Genomic DNA, 20,770 nt, shown 5'->3' on the forward strand with positions numbered 1-20,770 from the left:
CTTTTGTACTTCCCATTTATTTCCCCAATCTGTGTTTTTCTTTCACTTTTGCATTCTTTAGGATTGTTATATATGCTTCCATTTCTGCCCCCAACTCTTATAGTTTGGAAGTTATTTACTCCATTTCTATTCTTTAGGAGTTATCCTAGAAATTTTAATAGGGACATTTTAACTTATTAAAGCCAGAGTTTATAACTGTATCCACCCTCTCTCAAACAATACAAGGACCTCTTCAAAACTAAAGTCACCTTCAAAAATACATTATGAATGTTGTTGTATACAGTCCATGTTTGTTTAGATTTACCCAGAACTTTACCTTTACTTTGCCCTTCTTTTGTACTTCCATCTGAGATCTTCCATCTAGGATCACTTTCCTTCTGCCTAAAATTCTTTCCCTTTTTGTTTGAGTTAGAATGTATTTGTTTATCTCTCGTTCTTGAAAAATATTTTCACTGATGAAGAGTTCAAAGCTTACTATTAATTCCTTCTGTGTATTATCAATATCATTACACTGTCTTCTAGTTTCCTTAATAACAACTGAAACTTTGAAAGTAATCTTGAAATGTCATCTGTTTTTTTCTCTCTGACTGCATTTATGATTTTTCTTTTTGTCTTTGGTTTACTATAGTTTCACTGTGAAGTATCTAGGTGTAGATTTCTATTCATCCATTTTTCTTGGTTTCTTTGATTTTCTTGACTCTGGATTGGTGACTTTCATCAGTTCTAGAAAATTCTGGACTCTTTTCCTTCCATTCCTTCTGGGACTCTGGTAATACACATATTATTCTACCATCCATGTTTATCAAATGTCTCTTTCATAGTATCTCTCTCCTTATATCTCTAGGCTATATTCTGGATAATTTGAAAAATATTCTCCTGTTCACTAATTCTTTCTTCAGCTTTGTCTCATTTTCTGTTAAAGTCATCCATTTAGTTTTATATTTTTATTATTTTTATTTCTAAAGTTCTGTTTGGTTGTTTTCTAAATCTGTATTCTCAACTCAGATTTTCATCCTCTGTTTAATTTATTTAAAATATTTAATATACATACTTTAAACTCTATTTCTAAAAATTTCAATATCTGAAGCATTTGTGGGTCTGCTTCTACTATCTGATCTTTTTCCACCTTGTTCTTACTTATGGTCCCTTGTTTTCTTCTATGTATGTGATTTGTTTTTATATTATGTGATCCTTGGAACTTATAGAAATTGAGTGAGAGCTGAAATGAAAATGAGTTCTCTGGAGAAGATATTCATTTACTGATGGTAGATGCCTGGGATCACTAGCAATTCAGAACCATTTAATACTAAATTCTCAGCTTGAAATTCTTCAGACCATTCATGTGAGATCTGGTGTGCAGCTATGAATCCTCTGGGAAGCTTTTTTCCCTTAAGTCTGCTCCATTGTTTGAGACAATTTTCCTTGAATGCCTTTGGGTATCAGCTTTGTGAAGAGTATCCTATTGGATTTCCCACATGAGGAAGGGTGTCAAGTCCAATAAGATCATGATAACAGATGCTCAACTTCATCCAGCTCAGGAAAATCCCTAAAGATGAAAGGTGGCTCTTGTGGCTACTTTTATATGTCCCCATCTCCCACCCCTATATATTCCCCCACTTGATTGCCTGCTCTTTAATGCATTGTAAACTTTTTAAAATACTTAATTCCAAATTTTTAGTTGATTTTCATGAAAGTTTTAATCAGACTATAATGAATGATTACTTAGTTCTGGCTATTACATGTAAAATGGACTAATTGCAACCTTTTATCCACCTAAGAACATCTACCTTCCTCAAGCCATGTCCAAAACGTCCCTGACTTATACATTAGTGGTATAGAGAAACCCAAGTTCAGGGCTTTTAGTGAGCCAACTGCCCTGCTTTCCAGTGTACTACAACAACTGGAAAGGTAACCTCTGGTTTCCCAACCCCCAGCCACTTATTCATTGAACCGGTGCAGTAATATGCCTTAGACGGAGTGAAGAGTTACTACTGATACTCAGGACTACTAAAGTTCACAGCTCCTTTCCCTTCTGAATGTGAAAAAATAAACATTATTATAAGCTCTAGAATGGTATTTTTAAAATAATATTAATAATGCTCAGGTTCTATGTAACTTAACTAGACTCATGAGCCTCACCAATAAATATCAAGATTTTGAGTTCCAAACAATTAACTTAGAAACGAACTTTTTGAAGTAACCATCTCATGAGTTGTAGTCAACACGTATCTGAGTCAGGCATTTCTTTCCTGCATTCTAACTGTACAACCTCTTTTTACTATACTTAGTTGAACTTTATTAATAGTATAACCACCTCCGTTTATTAGAAAAGTTATAAAGCATTTAACAAGTCAAATTTATTGAAGGCCTTAGGAACTATCTTTAAATTATTTCATCAGGACCTGCCTCTTAATAGTGACTGAGATAGTGTTGCTAAGGACAGCATTCTCCTGGTATGTTGTCCTTTTTATGCTTAGCAGCAATATCATGAATTTGAATCTGAAGGTAAAATCTCCCTCAACAAGACATATGAAATACTTTTAAAATAAAGAGAAGATGGAGGTGAGGATTTGGAACCAATATCTTCCCTGAAAGTATGCCTCTGTAAGTTGATTCACACCTCATAGCTTATAGAATTAGCATTCTATGTTGATTTAAAAGCCAATTTAATAAAAATGTTGTCTTCCAGTTTGTATACAAAAGAACCCAGATAAATTTTGACATCTTTACTACCAAATGTGAACATATCCAAATATTTCTAAAATTCAAGGAGTAAATGATATTTGTTTCTCTTGCTGTTAAACTTTTAGTAAGAAAACACAGTAAAATTCTAAAAAATAATAGAGCACAGCAAAAGATCTTCTTCTACCTTTTTCAGGTGATCTGACAAAAATTATAAATAAATTTTCTTACCTCTGACCAGTTTCTGTTTGTTCTCCCTTATCTTTGTTCCTCAATCTGTCAGACATTGTAGAACTTAAAACAGTCCTTGGAGTTCAGAACAAAGAATAGTTGAGGCAGAGCGTCACCAACAGATGGGAATCAATGGAGTTAAATTTTCTTCAGAAATTCTTTGAGGATTCTCACTTGGACTTCAAGAAACAGTACTGTGTTTGTGTAACCCTGTGCCATTGCATGGAAAAGAATTTCCTAACCCCACCCACAAGATACTCCACATAAATACAATCTTCCTTTTACGGCAGCTCTGCTCACACCCATGTAATACTCTCAGGAGAATGAGTAATTGCATCCAATGAGCAATGCCATTAGAATTTACTGAAAGGAAACATAAATGATCATCTAACATGATGCTAACAGTTCAGCAAAATCAGCAACCCTTGTAAGCAACCCTAATCCTAATGTAAATAGAGAGATTATCAAAACAAATTGCCATGTGCCAAGCTCTGCTTTCCTAAAATATGGAGAAAATAACTAGGCAAATATTACATGCATTTGTATATGATGGATTCTAGAAGGGAAAAAATGCAACATTCCAGCAAATAGAATTCAGTCAAACACCGGGTCAAATGGTATAATTCCACAGCAGAAGTTCCTATGAATGATAAACAGAAATTTGAAACTCCAGAATAGATGACAGCTTCTCCCGATATCTTACTATTGCAAATTACGAGATAAAAATAAACAAGGACTGAGTTCTTCTGGGCTTCAAAACTATGGACAACATCTTTCTTTTTGCTGTTGTTTCTGATGGCACGGACCCAAGTCTTAGGCAAGTAAGGTGTCCCAAAAAAAAAATGGTCTGGTAAGAATATTTTTCTCTTGTAATCTTCTCTGGAAAGGAAGGAACAGCAGAATGGTAGCTCTGTGAAGCTGATCAAGGTCTTAGCTTGGTGAGAATGTACGTGTTTCCTTTGTAAAAAGGATGCTGTCTCACCTGACTTTCTTCATTCACTGTGAACAATTCCAGTAGTTTCTTCCCTTCTTCTTGAGACTGCTGATTAGGACAGCTGTGCTCGGCTATAATGGGAAGGAGGATTTTGGACCCATGATATAGCCTGACCAACCATCCGCATGTGACTGAATAAAATTCCTGCATCGGTGTGGAGTGTCTTCTTTCTGCCTGCTACACAGCTGTTTCCTGGGCCTTCCCTTCACTTCCCTCGTGGTCTGAGCTGTGGATCAGGATCATATAACATTAGTATGTGTACTATGCATAGTAATTATACTGTGTTCTCCCTATGGTTACTTAATAAAACCACCAAATAGGTGCTGCTAATTCTGATTCTGTGATGATGTAGGTACAGCCACTGATTACAACCCATTTATATGCCTATATGATTTTTAACACAAACATGTTGTACTTCCTCTTTAAATAAGCAGGTAGTAATTATTACATAATGTATACAGGAATTCATGAGGAGAGGCCTAATATTAGAATTAGTAGGAAGGTTTTAAATCAAGTGGCCTACTATTGAGTTGGAAACAACTCACTCCAGCAAACCAGCTGGCTTAACTACTCCGTTTGTGAAAGCATAAAAAAAGAATTTAACATTTGAGTCACTATATCATTTCATGTACAAAGACTTCCTGGATGGACATACCAGAAATACAAGCCTTACCACATTTGCATTTATTCATTTTTATAGTTGTTGTGATTTTGCCAAGTGCTTTATGACCATATTTACTAGCTAGGCCTGTCAATAGTTCTGTGAGGTATAGATTAGTAGGTAAAACAGGTACTATAAATGATGAAACAGGAAGCTAACTCTCCAGGGACATTTTACTCCAAGAAAGGCTGTGTGGAAGAATGCACTTTCCCATGTCTGCCAGAGGCACCAGGAAATACAGGTCAGCCTACATAATACTACTGAGCCATTTATAAAAGCCGTTTTCTTCATACAGCACACATGCATCTCTACTTACTTATTCTTGCTTTCTCTCAAAACAAAAGTGAGCAAAGCACAATTGAGTCTGTATTTCAATTCAGAAGCATTTACTATAATATGGCATCTCCCTTATTAATATCCTCTTTTTTTTTTTTTTACTAATCCTGTCAAGGTGATAACTTGTTGATATCTTTAAATATGAATAATAAGCCACATGAAACACTTGTGTAAGTCATACCTTTCTTTAAGAGTTATTTGTACAAGTTGAGGGATTTAAAAAAAGGTATTTATGGACTGGGCACGGTGGTTCATGTCTGTAATCCCAGCACTTTTGGAGGCTGAGATGGGCCGATCACTTGAGGTTAGGAGTTCAAGACCAGCCTGGCCAACATGGTGAAATCCTGTCTCTACTAAAAGTACAAAATTTAGCCAGGCACAGTGGCATGGGCCTGTAGTCCCAGCTACTCTGGAGGCTGTGGCAGGAGAATCACTTGAACCTGGGAAGCAGAGGCTGCAGAGAGATGAGATCGTGCTGTTACACTCCAGCCTGGGCAAACAAGCAAGACTCTGTCTCAACAACAACAACAAAAAGGCATTTATGTAAGAAACTGAAAGAGATATTTGGTGTTTTTTAATTACTTGTTGTTACTCTCTCATTTTACAGATAATGAAAGCTAAAGTTGAAAGAAATTTTCTTTTTCTTTTTTTTTTTTTTTGAGGCGGAGTTTCACTCTTGTTATCCAGGCTGGAGTGCAATGGCGCGATCTCGGCTCACCGCAACCTCCGCCTCCTGGGTTCAGGCAATTCTCCTGCCTCAGCCTCCTGAGTAGCTGGGATTACAGGCACACGCCACCATGCCCAGCTAATTTTTTGTATTTTTAGTAGAGATGGGGTTTCACCATGTTGACCAGGATGGTCTCGATCTCTTGACCTCATGATCCATCCGCCTCGGCCTCCCAAAGTGCTGGGATTACAGGCTTGAGCCACTGTGCCCGGCCAGAAATTTTCTTAATGAAATTAGTCTGTGGACAAACTCCATCTTTTAGACAAAAGCTGTGTAAAAACTGGATTTCATGGTTATTAAAGATGAAAATAAAAAACTAAAACAAAAGTATAATACTCTATGGACATTTACACAAATTGAAAATAAATCTGTTCTGATTCTGTTAATTATAGTTCTATGAATCTATTGATTCTTTTGGATTTTATATTCATTTTATTGTTTATTTGTGGTATGATACTTCATTTAACATACAGTTTTTAACCCTTCTGTAAAAAATATATATGTAATAGGCTTTGTTTTTTAATGGAGCATGGAGGCCTACAGGGAAAAAATGCCAATGAAGGTAAGCTATATACATAATCACGATGTATATTACTGAAATGGATGCTAGAGTCAGCTGCCAGGAGGCTGTGATTTGACACTATTTTATGATGCATTCAATCGCTTGCCCTGAATCAGTGTTTAAATCTTATATTTTTTGGTTTGTCCATTGTGTTTTCTACTTCTTCTCCAAGTTGCCTCTGCTGGTTCTAGGCTATGCTGTGTAAGTTGCCCTTGACTCATCCAGATCTTGTCCTCTTTCTTTGAACGAACAAAGCCTTCAAAGATAGCTTCCTTTTTGTTTTCAGCTGTCTTGCATTTTTTCTGCATGCCTTCACCGCTCCCAGATGACTACATGGGTCTTGGCTCCCAAAGCCACGGAGTAGTCGATACACATTCTCTACATGGTTATAAAAACTAATACCACTCTTTGGTAAAGTTCGGCTTCTTTCCCTAGGCCAGTATTATTTTTATGACTAGAGACCATACAGTTTCTGCCCTCATGAAGATTATAGTCTAGTTAATAAAGACCAAATATAAACATGTAAACATATAAGTAATAAAATTTCTGATAGTAATGAGTGCTAAGTCAAAAAGAAACAGAATAATGAGATAAAGTAATGGGCAGAAGACTATTTCAGCTAGGATAGACAAGGCGCGTCTAAGACAGAGATATTTGAACTCCATCTGGAATGATGAGAAGACAGCAGTTGTTTAAGAATTCAGGGAATAAGGCTTCTTGGAAAAGGGAACAGGTTAATCCAAGTCCCTGAGGCTGAAACAAGCTTGGTACATTTAAGGAAAGCTAGGGTGACTGGAAAGGGTAGTAGGAGATAAGGTTGGAGAGGTAGGCAGAGGCTAGATTGAAAAGAATTTTTGCAAGCCATGGTGAAGACTCTATTTTATTCTACTTGTTATAGGAAGATACTAGAAGGAAATAAGCACTGGGCAAAGTAGGAGGCTTATGAGGCTGCTGCTGTAATTCAGGAGAAATAATAATGTTCTGGATTACAGTTGCAGTGCAAATGATAAGGAGTAGTTAGATTTCAAACACATGTAGCAATATACCCACAGGAATTACCAACAACTTGGATGTGGATAGAAGAAGGTGACTGTTAGCGTTTGACCATTTGATAAGAAACAGAGGTATGAATATTATGCAGGTATGGAGTGAGAAAGGAACCAAAAGTTCTATTTTAAACATCAAAAGGTTGAGTTGCCTATCATACACCAAAGTAAAGATGTGCCCTAGACAGTTGTCACTCAAGGAAGTCACTCTGCATCTTTCATCCTATGAACCTCAGCTATTAGCACTATAATTTCCAGGCACTATAGGAAGACAACTGAAGTTTTTGAGGCATGCTTTTGGCTCACTGGTACACTGGGAGCCCATTGATTGGTAAGGCTTTCCAGACTTAAGTTATAAAAAAGACAGATGAAATGTTCAGACTTTATTATCTTTCCTGGGCTTTCTTTAATGATTCATTGCCCACAGGAGAACCTGAAAAAGTGAAAGACAGAGCCTCATTATTTTGGTAATATGTACTGAAAAGCTTAAAACACATAGCAAGAAAAGCATGCATAAATTCAACCAAAAGAAGAGGAAAGCAGTGTCCTTGCACTCACCACGGAGGCATTAAGATGCTCTCTGATTGCCTTACATTCTGTGACACTAATTCAGGGGCACTCAGGCATTATGGGTGCCAGGGGCTGCTTGGCAGCTTAATGAAGTTTGAATAGGATCTATAGAATTACTAAAATGACTTGTCAGAGCATCCCAACATATCCTGAAATCAGGCCTTTAGTCCAGAGAACCTAAGGGTTGAAGTCCCCCCAACCAGACACACACACTGTAATGGGCACATCTGGTTATAAATAGTTCCTACAAGGAGCACAGGGTAGATTAGCCATCATTGACTCACTCTGCCCTGGGCTGTCCAGTTAGATTCAGGCATGTGCTAATTAGTATGACAGGACAGAAGCTTCTTGAGCTGAGACCTTCCATTTAGATCCTCCATTTAGTTTGCTTGGCAAACACAGAATCAAGTTCAAGTGGTAAGTTTAAAAACAAAATTAAATGCTACCAAATGCTAAAGCCAGCATAGACGAAACTCAAATCAGCATGACAGAAGGCAGGTTTGTTGTATCAGTAAATTGCATGTCACAGGTAATTAGCATAGTACCCAACAGGTGTTTTCCCTGATCTCCCTCCTCCAACCCTCTTCCCTCAAGTAGTCCCCAGTGTCTGTTGTTCCACTCTTAGTGTCCATGTGTTCCTGTTGTTTTGCTCCCACTTACAAGTAAGAGTGTGAGGTATTTGGTTTTCTCTTCCTGTGTTAGTGTGCTTAGGATAAGGGCCTCCAGCTCCACCCATGTTGCTGCAAAGGACATGATCTCATTCTTTTTTATGACTGTGCAGTATTCCATGGTGTATTTGTAACACATTTCCTTTACACAATCTACTGTTGATGATTATTTAGGTTGATTCCATGTCTTTCCTGTTGTGAGTAGAGCTGCAATGAACATATGCATGCATGTATATTTAATAATAGAACAATTTATATGCCTTTGGGTATGTACCCAGTAGGGGAATTGCTGGGTAGAATGGTAATTCTGTTTTAAGTTTTTTGAGGATTTGCCACACTGTTGTCCACAATGGCTGAACTCATATACACTCCCACCAGCAGTTCATAAGCATTCCCTTTTCTCTGTAATCATGCCAGCATCTGTAATTTTTCTCTTACTTTTTAATAATAGCCATTTTGACTGGTGTGAAATAGTATCTTGTTGTGGTTTTGTTGTGCACTTCTCTAATAATTAGTGATGTTGAGCATTTTTTCATATGCTTCTTGGCCCCATATATGTCTTCTTTTGACAAGTATTTGTTAGCCAGGCACAGTGGCTTACACCTACAATCCCAGAATTTTGTTGGAGGGGGGGAGCTGAGGCAAGTGGATCATTTGATCTTAGAAGTTTGAGATGAGCCTGAGCAACATGGCAACACTCCGTCTCCACCAAAAATACAAAAATTAGCTCAGTGTGGTGACATGTGGCTGTGATCTCACTCTGGAGGCTGAGATGGGAGGATGGCTTGAAGCCAGGAGTGGGAGGTTGCAGTGAGCCAAGATTCTACCACTACACTCCAGCCTGGGAGATAAAGGTTCTGTCTCCAAAGAGAGAGAGAGAGAGACTAAGAGAGAAAAGTGTCTGTTCGTGTCCTTTGTTCACTTTTGATGGGGTTATTATTTTTGCTTCTAAATTTCTTTAAGTTCCTTATACATTCTGGATAGTAGATATTTCCTTAGAGGTTCTGAATAGTAAATATTTTCTCCCATTCTGTAGGTTGTCTATTTACTCTTGATGGTTTCTTTTGCTGTGCAGAAGCTTTTTAGTTTAATTAGCTCTTTAATTAGATCCTATTTGTCAATTTTTGTTTTTGTTGCAATTACTTTTGGCATCCTCATCATGAAATCTTTGCCTATACCTATGTCCAGTTATTTCCTAGGTTATCTTCCAGGGTTTTTATAGTTTTACATTTTACATTTGAGTATTTAATCCATCTGAAGTTGATTTTTGTATATGATGTAAGGAAGGGGTCAAGTTTCAATCTTTTGCATATGGCTAGCCAGTTATCCAAGAATCAATTACTGAATAGGGAGTTATTTTCCTTGCTTGTTTTTAGCTTTATTGAAGATCACATTTGTAGGTATGCAGCCTTATTTTTGGGCTCTCTATTCTGTTCCATTGGCTCATGTGTCTGTTTTTGTAGCAGTACCACATTGTTTCGATTACTATAGCCCTGTAATATCATTTGAAGTCAGGTAGCATGATGCCTTCAGCTTTGTTATTTTTGTTTAGGATTGCCTTGGCTATTTGAGCTCTTTTTTCATTCCATATGAATTTTTTAAAGTTTTTTTTTTCTACTTCTGTGAAGAATGTCGGTAGATTGATGGGAATAGTATTGAATCTATAAATTGCTTTGGACAGTGTGGCCATTTTCATGATATTGATTTTTCGTATCCGTGAGCATAAAATGTTTTTCCATTTGTTTGTGTCATCACTGGTTTTTTGAGCAGTGTTTTGTAATTCTCATTGTAGAAATATGTCACCTCCATGTTAACAGTGTTTCTAGATTTTTTATTTTTTGTGTGGCAGCTGCGAATGAACTTGCATTCCTGATTTGGCTCTCAGCTTGGTTGCTGTTAGTGTATAAAAATGGCACTAATTTTTGTACATTGATTTTGAACTCTGAAACATTGTTGAAGTTGTTTATTGCTCAAGGAAATTTTATGCAGAGGTTATGGGGATTTCCAGATATAGAGTCCTGTAGTCTAGGAACAGGGATAATTTTGAATTCCTCTCTTCCTATTTGGATGCTTTTTATTTCTTCCTCTTGTGTGATTGCTCTGCCCAGGACTTGCAATACCATGTTGAACAGGAGTGGTGACAGTGGGCATCCTCGTATTATGCCAGTTTTCAAGGGGAATGCTTTCAGCTATTGCCCAGTCAGTATGATGTTGGCTATGGATTTGTCATAGATGGTTCCTATTATTTTGAAGTATATTTTTTCAATGCCTAGCTTATTGAGGATTTTTATCATTAATGGATGTTGTATTTTATAAAAAGCCTTTTCTACATCTATTGAGATACCCATGTGGTTTTGTCTATAGCTCTATGTGATGAGTCACATTTATTATTTTGTATATATTGAACCAACCTTTCAATGTAGGCTGCAGTGAGCCAAGACTGCACTGCAACCTCCATTAAAAGGTTGGTTTAATATACACAAAACAATAAATGTGATTTATCCCAGGGGTAAAACCTACTTGATCATGGTGGGTTCACTTTTGATGTGCTGCCGGATTCCATTTGTTCATATTTTGTTGAGGATTTTTGCATCAGTGTTTATCAAGGCTATTGGCCTGACATTTTCATTTTTGTTGTTGCTTTTCTGCCTGGTTTTGGCATCAGGATGATGCTGGCCTTGTAGCATGGGTTGGAAGGAAGTCTCTCCTCCTCAATTTTTTTGGAACCGTTTCAGCAGGAATGATACCAGCTCTTCTTTATCTATCTGGTAGAATTCAGCTGTGAATTCATCTGGTCCTGAACTTTTATTGGTTGGTATGTGTTTTATTACTAATTCTATTTTGGAACGTTTTATTGGTCTATTTGGGAATTCAATTTCTTTCTGGTTCAGTCTTTAGAGGTTGTATGTGTCCAGGAATTTATTTATTTCTTCTAGATTTTCTAGTTTGTATGCACAGAGGTTTTTATACTAGTCTCTGACGGTTATTTGTATTTCTGTGGGGTTGGTAGTAATGTCCTCTTTGTCATTTCTATTTGAGTCTTCTCTGTTTTTTCCTTTATTAGTCTAGTTAGTGGTCTATCTTATTAATATTTTCAAAAAAGCAACTTCTGGATTTATCTTTTGTATGATTTTTTATATCTTAATTTCTTTCAGTTCAGTTTTGCTTTTGGTTATTTCTTGTCTTCTGCTAGCTTTGGGTTTGGTTTGCTCTTGCTTCTCTAGTTGTTCTAGTTTTGATGTTTAGTTGTTAATTTGAGATCTTATTAACTTTTGGATGCGAAAATTTAGTGCTATAAACTTTCCTCCAAACACTGCCTTAACTGTGTCCAGAGATTCTGATATGTTGTATCTTTGTTCTCATTAGTTTCCAAGAATTTCTTGATTTCTGCCTTAATTTCATTATTTATCTAAAAGTCACTTCAGTGTAGGTTGTTTAATTTCTATGTAATTGTGTAGTTTAGGGTGATTTTCTCAGTATCGATTTCTGTTTTTTGCCATGGTCCAAGAGTGTGGTTAGTATGATTTTGAATTTTTTTAATTTGATGAGTACTGTTTTATGTCTGATTGTGTGGTTGATTTTAGAGTATATGCCTTTTGGCAATGAGAAGAAATTATATTCTGTTGGTTTGGGGTGGAGAGATCTATAAATGTCTTTTAGGTCCATTTGGTCAAGCGTTGAGTTCAGGTCCTGGATATTTTGGTTAATTTTCTGACTAAATGATCTGTCTAATACTGTCAGTGGGATGTTGAAATCTCCCACTATTATTGCTTAGGAATCTAAGTTTCTTCATAGGTCTCTAAGAGCCTGCTTTATGAATCCAGGTTCTTTTGTGTTGGGTGCATATATTTAGGATAGTTAGGTCTTCCTGCTGAATTGAACCTTTTACTATTATGTAATGTCCTTCTTTTTCTTTTTTGATCTTTCATGATTTAAAGTCTGAAATTTGCAATCCCTGCTTTTTTCTGTTTTCCATTTGCTTGATAGATTTTTCTCCATCCCTTTATTTTGAGCCTAACATGCGAGATAAGTTTCTTGAAGAAAGACAGCATATCATTGGGTCCTGGTTCTTTATCCAGTTTGTCACTCCCTGCTTTTTTTTTTCATGTGAAACAGCCCTCAGAAGAGCCTAATTACATGTGCCCATCACTCCATGTCTTTTAATTGGGACATTTAGCCCATTCACATTCAGGATTACTGTTGATATGTATGGGTTCAATCCTGACATCATATTGTTAGCTAGTTATTATGCAGGTTTGTATGGTTGCCTTAGAGTGTCGGTGCTCTGTACACCTGTGTTTTTGTAGTTGCTAGGAACAGTCTTTCCTTTTCATATTTAGTGCTCTTTTCAGGACCTCTTCTTTAAGACATGTCTCATGGTAATGAATTCCCTCAGCATTTGCTGGTCTGAAAAGGATCTTATTTTTCCTCTACTTATGAAGTTTAGTTTGGCTGGATATGAAACTCTTGGTTGGAACTTTTTTTCCTTAGCAAGGCTGATTATAGGTCCCCAATCTCTTCTGGGTTGTAGGGTCTCTGCTGAAAGACCCACTGTCAGCCTAATGGTGTTCCCTTTGTAGGTGATTTGTCCCTTCTCTTTAGCTTCCTTTAACATTTTTTTCTTTCATTTGGACCTTGGAGGATCTGATGATTATATGTCTTGGGGATGGTCTTCTTGTTAATATTTTGCATATGTTCTCTGAATTTCCTGAATTTGACTGTTGACCTCTGTAGCAAGGTTGGGGAAGTATTCATGAATGATATCCTGAAATGTGTTTCCAAGTTGCTGCCTTTCTCCCCATCTTTTTCAGGGATGCCAATAAATTATATATTTGGTTTCTTTCCATAATTCCATATTTCTTGAAGATTTTGTTTGTTCCTTTTTATTCATTTTCTTAAAATTTCTGTCTGACTGGTTATTTCAGAGAGTCAGTCTTCAAGCTCTGAGATCCTTTCCCTTGCTTGATATATTCTGTTGTTAATATTAGTGATTAAACTGTGAAATTTGTATAGTGTATTTTTCAGCTCTATCAGGTCAGTTTCATTTTTTTATGATGGTTATACTGTCTATTAGCTCCTGCATGCTCTTATTGTGATTCTTAGATTCCTTGGATTGGGTTTCATCATTCTCCTGAATCTCGATGATCTTCATTCCTATCCATATTCTGAATTCCATTTCTGTCATTTCCATTTCAACCCAGTTAGGAACACCTACTGGGGAACTAGTGCAGTCATTTGTAGGAAAGAAGATACTCTGGCTTTCAGAGTTGCCAGATTTCATGCACTGGCTCTTTCTCATCTGTGTAGGCTGATGTTTCTTTAACTATTGTGATGTAAACTGAGCAGAGTCAGTAGACTTTCTTTTCTGGATGTTTTCAGAGAGCCTAGGCTTTGTGCTGGATCTTTATTTATAGCTGAATTATTGTCCTTGGTTTAACAGGGGTGTTATATTAGCAAAGTTTTTTCTCAGTTTTATTTTTATTGTACTTTAGGTTCTAGGGTCATGTGCAGATCATGCAGGATTGTTGCATAGGTACATACATGGCAATGTGGCTTGCTGCCTCCATCCTCCCGAGCAAAGCATTTTTGGTGTTGATGTTTGGGGCTGTAATCCAGTAGGTGACACTTAAGCATAATGGTCAGTAGATAGGCTCTTGCTCAGTCACATGTCTCCTCTGTATTTTCTTATGATTGCAGCCATGCTCTCTCTCAATACTCTGAGAATGTTGTTCCTCTCCCACTTGAGTGCTGGCTGCAGATCTTGGCTTAGTACTCCAAGGTTGCATACCCCAGTTCTGGGGTGATCTCAGGTTTTATGCTCCCTCCCAGCTTGCAAGCAGCAGAGGAAGGAAACTTAGAAGTGGTTGTGGCAGAGGGTCTTTCACTCGTCTCTTTGGGCTCCACCCCAGAGAGACGCAGAGCTGCAATCAATCAGAGCAGCTGGTCTGGGATGGGGCAGCTGTGCTATGAGACCAAATCAGGGGAGCCCCGCCTGGTGATGAGCAGGGGAGTGGGTAGGACTCAGGGAGACAGACTGGCCTCTTCTCCTTAGAGCAACTGTGGCTTGCTGGAGGTATGGTTAAAGTACTCAGGGTCTTTGTTCCTTCCCCCGTCTGAGGGCAGCAAGGGCAATACCACTACACTGGTCCTGGCAGAGGGGCTTCTGGGAGCTCCACTTCAGAGAAATGCAGAGCTGCTGGTACTCAGAATGTTCAGCCAGGCGGTGTGGCAGCTGAGCTGCTGACCGGAGCTGGGGACTCCAGTTGTTGAGGCGTGGCAGGTTGAGGGCTCACAGGGAAGAGAGACTGGATTCCTCTCCATATGGTCACTGTGGCATGCTGCAGATGCAGGTAAAGCCCTCAGGCTCTTTGTTTATTCCTCAGACCAAGGGCAGCAGGCGCACAACCACTGCTGTGGTTGTGGGGGAGGAGCTTTTGGTTGGCCCTCTGAGCTGGTCCCCAGGGAAACTCAGAGCCACTTCCAGTGAATGTTCTTAGCTATGTGTGAGGTGATTCATCTGTAGTCCTAAGCTGGGGGCCCTGCCTGGTGAAGAGTTGGGGGCAGGGACTCACAGGGAAGAGAGACTGGACTCCTCTTCATGTGGTGGCTAGAGGTGCCAGCATATCAACTAGGTCCTTTGTACCTACCCCAGCCTGAGGGTAGTTAGGGAAGTACCACTGCAGCTGCAACGGCAGATGGATTGTGGATTGACGCCCCGGGATTTCCTCTTCAGAGAAACGCAAAGCCAACTCCAACTGCAGTGTTCCAGTGGCGGCAGGGTAGTTGTACTGGAGTCCCAGTCCCATCCAGTGAGAAGTGGGGATGGGGACTTCTATGAACAGTCTAGCCACTTTTCCACTGGGTGGCTGTGCTGTGCTGGGGGTCCATGCCAGTTCCTAATCACTGTGTACCCACAAGAGTCTGAAGCAAGAATGATGAGGGCTGCGGGACAGCAAAAATGGTGGCCTGCCACTCCTTCTGGGAACTCTGTCCCAGGTGAGTGCAGAGTTGATACCAGCCTGAGAGCCCCACCATGGGGTGAAAAGAAAATTTAAAAATCTTGAAACAAAGGAAAAGGAGCACAACATATTAAAACTTACAGGATTCAGCCAAAGCAGTTCTAAGATAGAAGTTTATAGCAATAAGCACCCCTGTGATGAAAAAGAAAGATTTGAAACAAACAGCCTAGCATTATATCATGAGAAAAAGAAAAAGAACAAGCGATTTCTAAAGTTCGTAGAAGAAAGGAAATAATGAAGATCAGAGCATAAATCAAAGGAATAGAGACTAAAAAACAATAGGAAATATACATTAAACTGAGTCGCTGTTTTGAAAGATGAAATTGACAAACGTTTAGCTAGAATAATTTTACCAAAAAAAGAGAGAAGAGACTCAAGTACATAAAATTAAGAATGAAAGAGGAAATGCAAAGGATCATAATGATGGCAGTGTGGGCTGTCCAGAGTGCTGGCATTATGTTGGCTGCAGCAGGGAAGCACAGAAGGTGGGGACAGGAGCAGAGTTGTGGCAGTGGGACCCCTGTCCCCCAGATCCCCAAGACAGCCAACCATGCCACCCCCACCCTTGCAGGGCTGGGCAAAACCTGCTCCCAGTCCTGAAGCTTCTGCAACAGCCTCAACCTTGCTCCCTGTGGCATCTTAGGAGCCTGTAAGCATCTGGCTGAAGGTGCAGCAGGGACTAGTGGGGCTGGCTCTGAGAGCATCGGGTTCATTTGTGTGAGGTTGGACAGAGCCACCATGTCACCTTCACCTTGCCTGCTGCCACTGTGGGGAAAATGTGGAGAGGAGGTGAGCAGTTCCTGGAGCCCACCTCTGGGAGCCCCATGGAGCCGGTCACCCTGGGAGTCACTGCAATGGTTCTGGACCAAGTTGCCCACCAGCAAGTGAGCTGCTGCAATGGGACCAGGCTAAGTTGCCCACTAGAGGGGGAGCAGCATGGTCAGGCATGGAGGGGCAGGCATACAGGGGCCCTGAGATGGAGCTGGGCCACTCCACAGAGCCTGCAGAGCTGCAAGCAAGCAGAAGCCCCGCCCTCCTAGGCACAGCTGCAGCTGCCTAAGTTGCAGCTGTGAACCCAAACATCTCTGCACTCTTCTGGGCCCAGGAAAACTTCCCCTTTCCCCTGCAGTCTCAGAGGTGTCTGCTCCCCTACCTAGCTTCAGAGCAAGGTTGTGGCTGAGCCGGGTGCTGTTATAGCCCGGCTGGGTGTGAGCACAATTGGGACAGTGCTGACAGGCCGACCCTCTACTGCCTCAACCCCGTCCAGACTTTGGGCACCAGTGAGCACAGGAGTGAGGCCAGGGTGTCCTGAGAGCAGCTCAACACTGGCCTGCAGGCACCCCTTGGCATGAATAGCCTGGGTGCCATGAATGACAGCAGGAGACAGACAGGCTCCTGGGCAGAAAGGAGTGAGTCTCCAGTGAAGCCTGGGGGCTGGGCTGGCAGTCCCATGGACCAGAGTGGGAACTTGTGTTGTTTTTTCTGGGTCCACTTATGGCCACCCATGGACCAATCAGCATACACTCCCTCCCCACTGAGGCCCATAAAAGCCCTGGATTCAGCCAGACTTGAAGGGACGACAGGACAACCAGCTGCAGAGAGGAGCTATCCACCCCAGTGTTCTCCTTTCCACTGAGAGATGAAGGGATGATGGGATGACCTGCCTGTAGAGGAGATACCCTCTCTGCTGAGAGCTGAACACTCACTGGGACGCCTTGGCTATGGAGAGGAGCTGCGCATTGCAAGTCTCCTCTAAGCTGCTCTATTGCTCAATAAGGCTCCTCTTCATCTTGCTGACTCTCTGCTTGTCTATGTACCTCATTCTTTCTGGACACAGGACAAGAACTTTGGACCTACCGAATGGCAGAGCTAAAAGAGTTGTAACAAAAACGGGGCTGAAACATGCCCCTCCTTGCCTCGTTGCAGATGACGAGGAGAGAAGAGCTGCAGCCCTTTGAAGAGCCCAGATCTAGGAGCTTCCTGAGCCAGGGCTGTGACACCCTCTTTAGAGCTTTGTGGTTCTTGGTGTCTCCAAGCTTCTGGGCATCATTGCATTCTGCAGTGTCAGCTATGGAAGATGCTTGTGGTATGCCTGGTCCTGCCGCAGCCTCACAGGGAGCCAGTGCCCATACTGCGGCCTGGAGCTGCCCACACTGCCAGAGCCAGAATGCCTGACTGTGTGCAATGGCCAGGCCCCACGCTCACTTACACACCCCTTGCTGCTCCATGCCTGGCTTACCCTTGGCAGGCATGGGATCCAGGCCAGTAGCACAAGCTGAGTCTAGCCTGCCAGGCCAAGTGGACAGAACGAGCCCGTTTGGGGATCGATCAAAGCTTGGGCAAAGGCACCACTGCTCACAGAGGTTTCTGGCTGGTGAAGCAACACCCCAAGAATCCTATAACAATAAGAGACCACTATGAATAATTATATGCCCCCAAATTGGATAAGCTAGATGAGATGGATAAATTCCCCAAGTCTTAGAACCTACCAAGACTGAATCACAAAGATACATAAAGTCTAAACAACAAGATAATAAATTTAAAATAAAAAATATCCTAATGGCTTTACCTGTGAATTCTACCAAAAAATTAAAAAATAATGTCAATAGGCTGGGCACAGAGGCTCACACCTGTAATCCCAGCACTTTGGGAGGCCGAGGCGGGTGGATCACGAGGTCAAGAGATCGAGACCATCCTGGTCAACATGGTGAAACCCCGTCTCTACTAAAAATACAAAAAATTAGCTGGGCATGGTGGCGCATGCCTATAATCCCAGCTACTCGGGAGGCTGAGGCAGGAGAATTGCCTGAACCCAGGAGTCGGAGGTTGCGGTGAGCCGAGATGGCGCCATTGCACTCCAGCCTGGGTAACAAGAGCGAAACTCCGTCTCAAAAAAAAAAAAAAAGTGTCATACAGCATGATCAAGTGGGATTCATCCCCAGGGTGCAAATGTGATACATAAATCAGTAAATGTGATATACGACATTAACACAATGAAGGACAAAAATCATATTATTATCTAAATAGATGGGGGAAGCATTTGACTAAATTCAACATCCTTTTATGATAAAAAAAAATCTCAATAAATTAGGTATAGAAGCATTGCATGTCAACATAATAAGTACCATATGTGACAAGCTCATAGCTACCATAATATTCAATGATGGAAACCTGAAAGCTTTTTCTCTAAGATCAGGAACCAGACAAGCATGTCCACTCTTGTCACTTCTGCTTAATATAGTGCTGTAAGTCCTAGGCAGAGCCATTAAGCAGAAAAGAAATAAAAGGTACCCAAATCAGAACAGAAGCAAAATTGACTCTGTTTGCCAATGACATAATCTTATATGTGGAAAACTTTAGAGACTCCACTATCTCATCTTTCCCTGCTGCAATAACAAAATATGACAAACTAGGTAATTGATAAATAATAGCAATTTCTTTCTTTTAGTTCTGGAAGCTGGAGAGTCCATGATAATGGCATCAAAAGATTAGGTACCTGGTGAAGACTTGCCCTTTGCCTCTAAGATAACATTTTGCTGCTGCGTCCTCACATGGAAGTAGGTAGAAAATTTTAAAAGACTAGGATGTCCCCTTTAAATTCTTGTAAAGTCACTAATTCCCTTTATGAGAGCTTTACTCTTATGACCTAATCATCTCCTAAAGGCCCATCTCTCAATATTATCACAGTGGCAATTAAGTTTCAACATATGATTTAGGGGACACATTCAGATCATAGTAGGTACCAAAAAACGGTTAGAACTAAGAAACAAATTTAGCGAAGTAGCATGCAAAATCAGTGGCATTTCTATATACTAACAATAAACTATCTGGAAAAAAAAGTGAGAAAACTATCCCATATACAACAGCAATACCATTTTTTAAACTACAAGTAAATTTATTCAAGGAAGTAAAACATCTGTACATTGAATACTATAAAAGACTAATAAAATTAATTGAAGAAATGATAAATAAAGGGAACGGTGTTCCATATTTTTGAATTCAAAGAATACCATTGTTAAAATATATGCTATCCAGAGCAATTTACACATTTGATGCAATTCCTATCAAAATTTCAGTGACACTTTTTACAGAAATAAAAAAAAATTCTAAAATTCATATGGAATCACAATAGATTCCAAAGCAATCCTGAGCAAGAAGAACAAAGCTGGAGACATTACACCACCTGATTTCAAGATATGCTACAAAGTTATAGCAATGGAAGTAGTATAGGGCTTGCATAAAATCAACTGTATAGACCAATGAAATTGGATAGAGAGCCTCTAAATTGATCTTGATCTTCAAAAAAGATGTCAAGAACCCTCAGTAGGGAAAGGACACCCTCTTCAATAATTGGTGTTGAAAAAACTGGATATTTAACATGTATAAGAATGAAATTGGGCCTTGTCTCACATTATAGACAAAATTCAATTCAAAATTGATTGAAGATTTAAAATATAATACCTGAAACAGAAAAACTATAGGAAAAAGATATAGAGAAAAAAAGGCATCTTGACATTAATGTAAGCAATGACTTTTTGGATAGAACCCAAAAGCAGAGGCAACAAAAGCAAAAATAAATAAAAGGGATTATCATCCTAAAAGCCATTGAACAGCAAATGAAAGACTCAATAGAATGAAGAGATGGCTCTGAAATGGGAGAAAATCTTTGCAAGCCATACATGTAATTATGCATCAGTATCCAAAATACATAAGGAACTCAAGCAACGCAATAGTAAGAAAACAAGTAACCTGAATTTTAAAATGGGCAAAGTACCTCAATAGACATTTATCTAAAGATCACATACAAATGGTTAACAAGTATGTGAGAAAGTACTCAGCATCACTAGTAATCAGGGAAATACAAATCAAAACCACAGTGAGGTATCACCTCACACTTGTTAGAATGGCTATCATCAAAAAGACAAAATATAACCAATGTTGGTGAGGATGCAGAGAAAAGAGAAGTCTTGTACACTGTTGGTGAGAACACAAATTGGTACAGACTTTATGAAAAACAGTGTGGAGGTTCCTCAAAAAATTAACAATACAGCTACAATATGATTCAGCAATTAATTGTACCACTAAACATATATCAAAAAGAAATGAAATTAGTACGTTCAAGAGATGTATGCAGTTCTGTATTCATTGCAGCATTATTCACAGCAACTAAAATGTGAAAACAAGCTGAATGTCCATCAATAGATGAATGGATAAAGAAAATGTGAAACATAGATATAGATAACACACACAGGCGCGCGCACACACACACACACA

General features: G+C 39.6%; 1 protein-coding gene across 5 annotated transcripts in view; it reads right to left on the reverse strand.

Moving 5' to 3' along the window:
* The window catches only part of DENND1B (DENN domain containing 1B), a 269,554-nt gene extending 266,403 nt beyond the window's left edge, over nucleotides 1–3,151 (reverse strand). For all 5 annotated transcript variants that reach the window (XM_078356772.1, XM_054248143.2, XM_078356766.1 and 2 more), the window contains exon 1: nucleotides 2,914–3,151. In XM_078356772.1, coding sequence (XP_078212898.1) covers nucleotides 2,914–2,969 — 56 coding nt within the window. In that variant the 5' untranslated portion in view covers nucleotides 2,970–3,151. The remainder of the gene's footprint in view (nucleotides 1–2,913) is intronic.
* Between the last annotated feature and the right edge of the window lie 17,619 nt (nucleotides 3,152–20,770).

This window comes from Callithrix jacchus, chromosome 19 (assembly GCF_049354715.1).
Source record: "Callithrix jacchus isolate 240 chromosome 19, calJac240_pri, whole genome shotgun sequence".
In the NCBI taxonomy this organism is placed as follows: domain Eukaryota; kingdom Metazoa; phylum Chordata; class Mammalia; order Primates; family Cebidae; genus Callithrix; species Callithrix jacchus.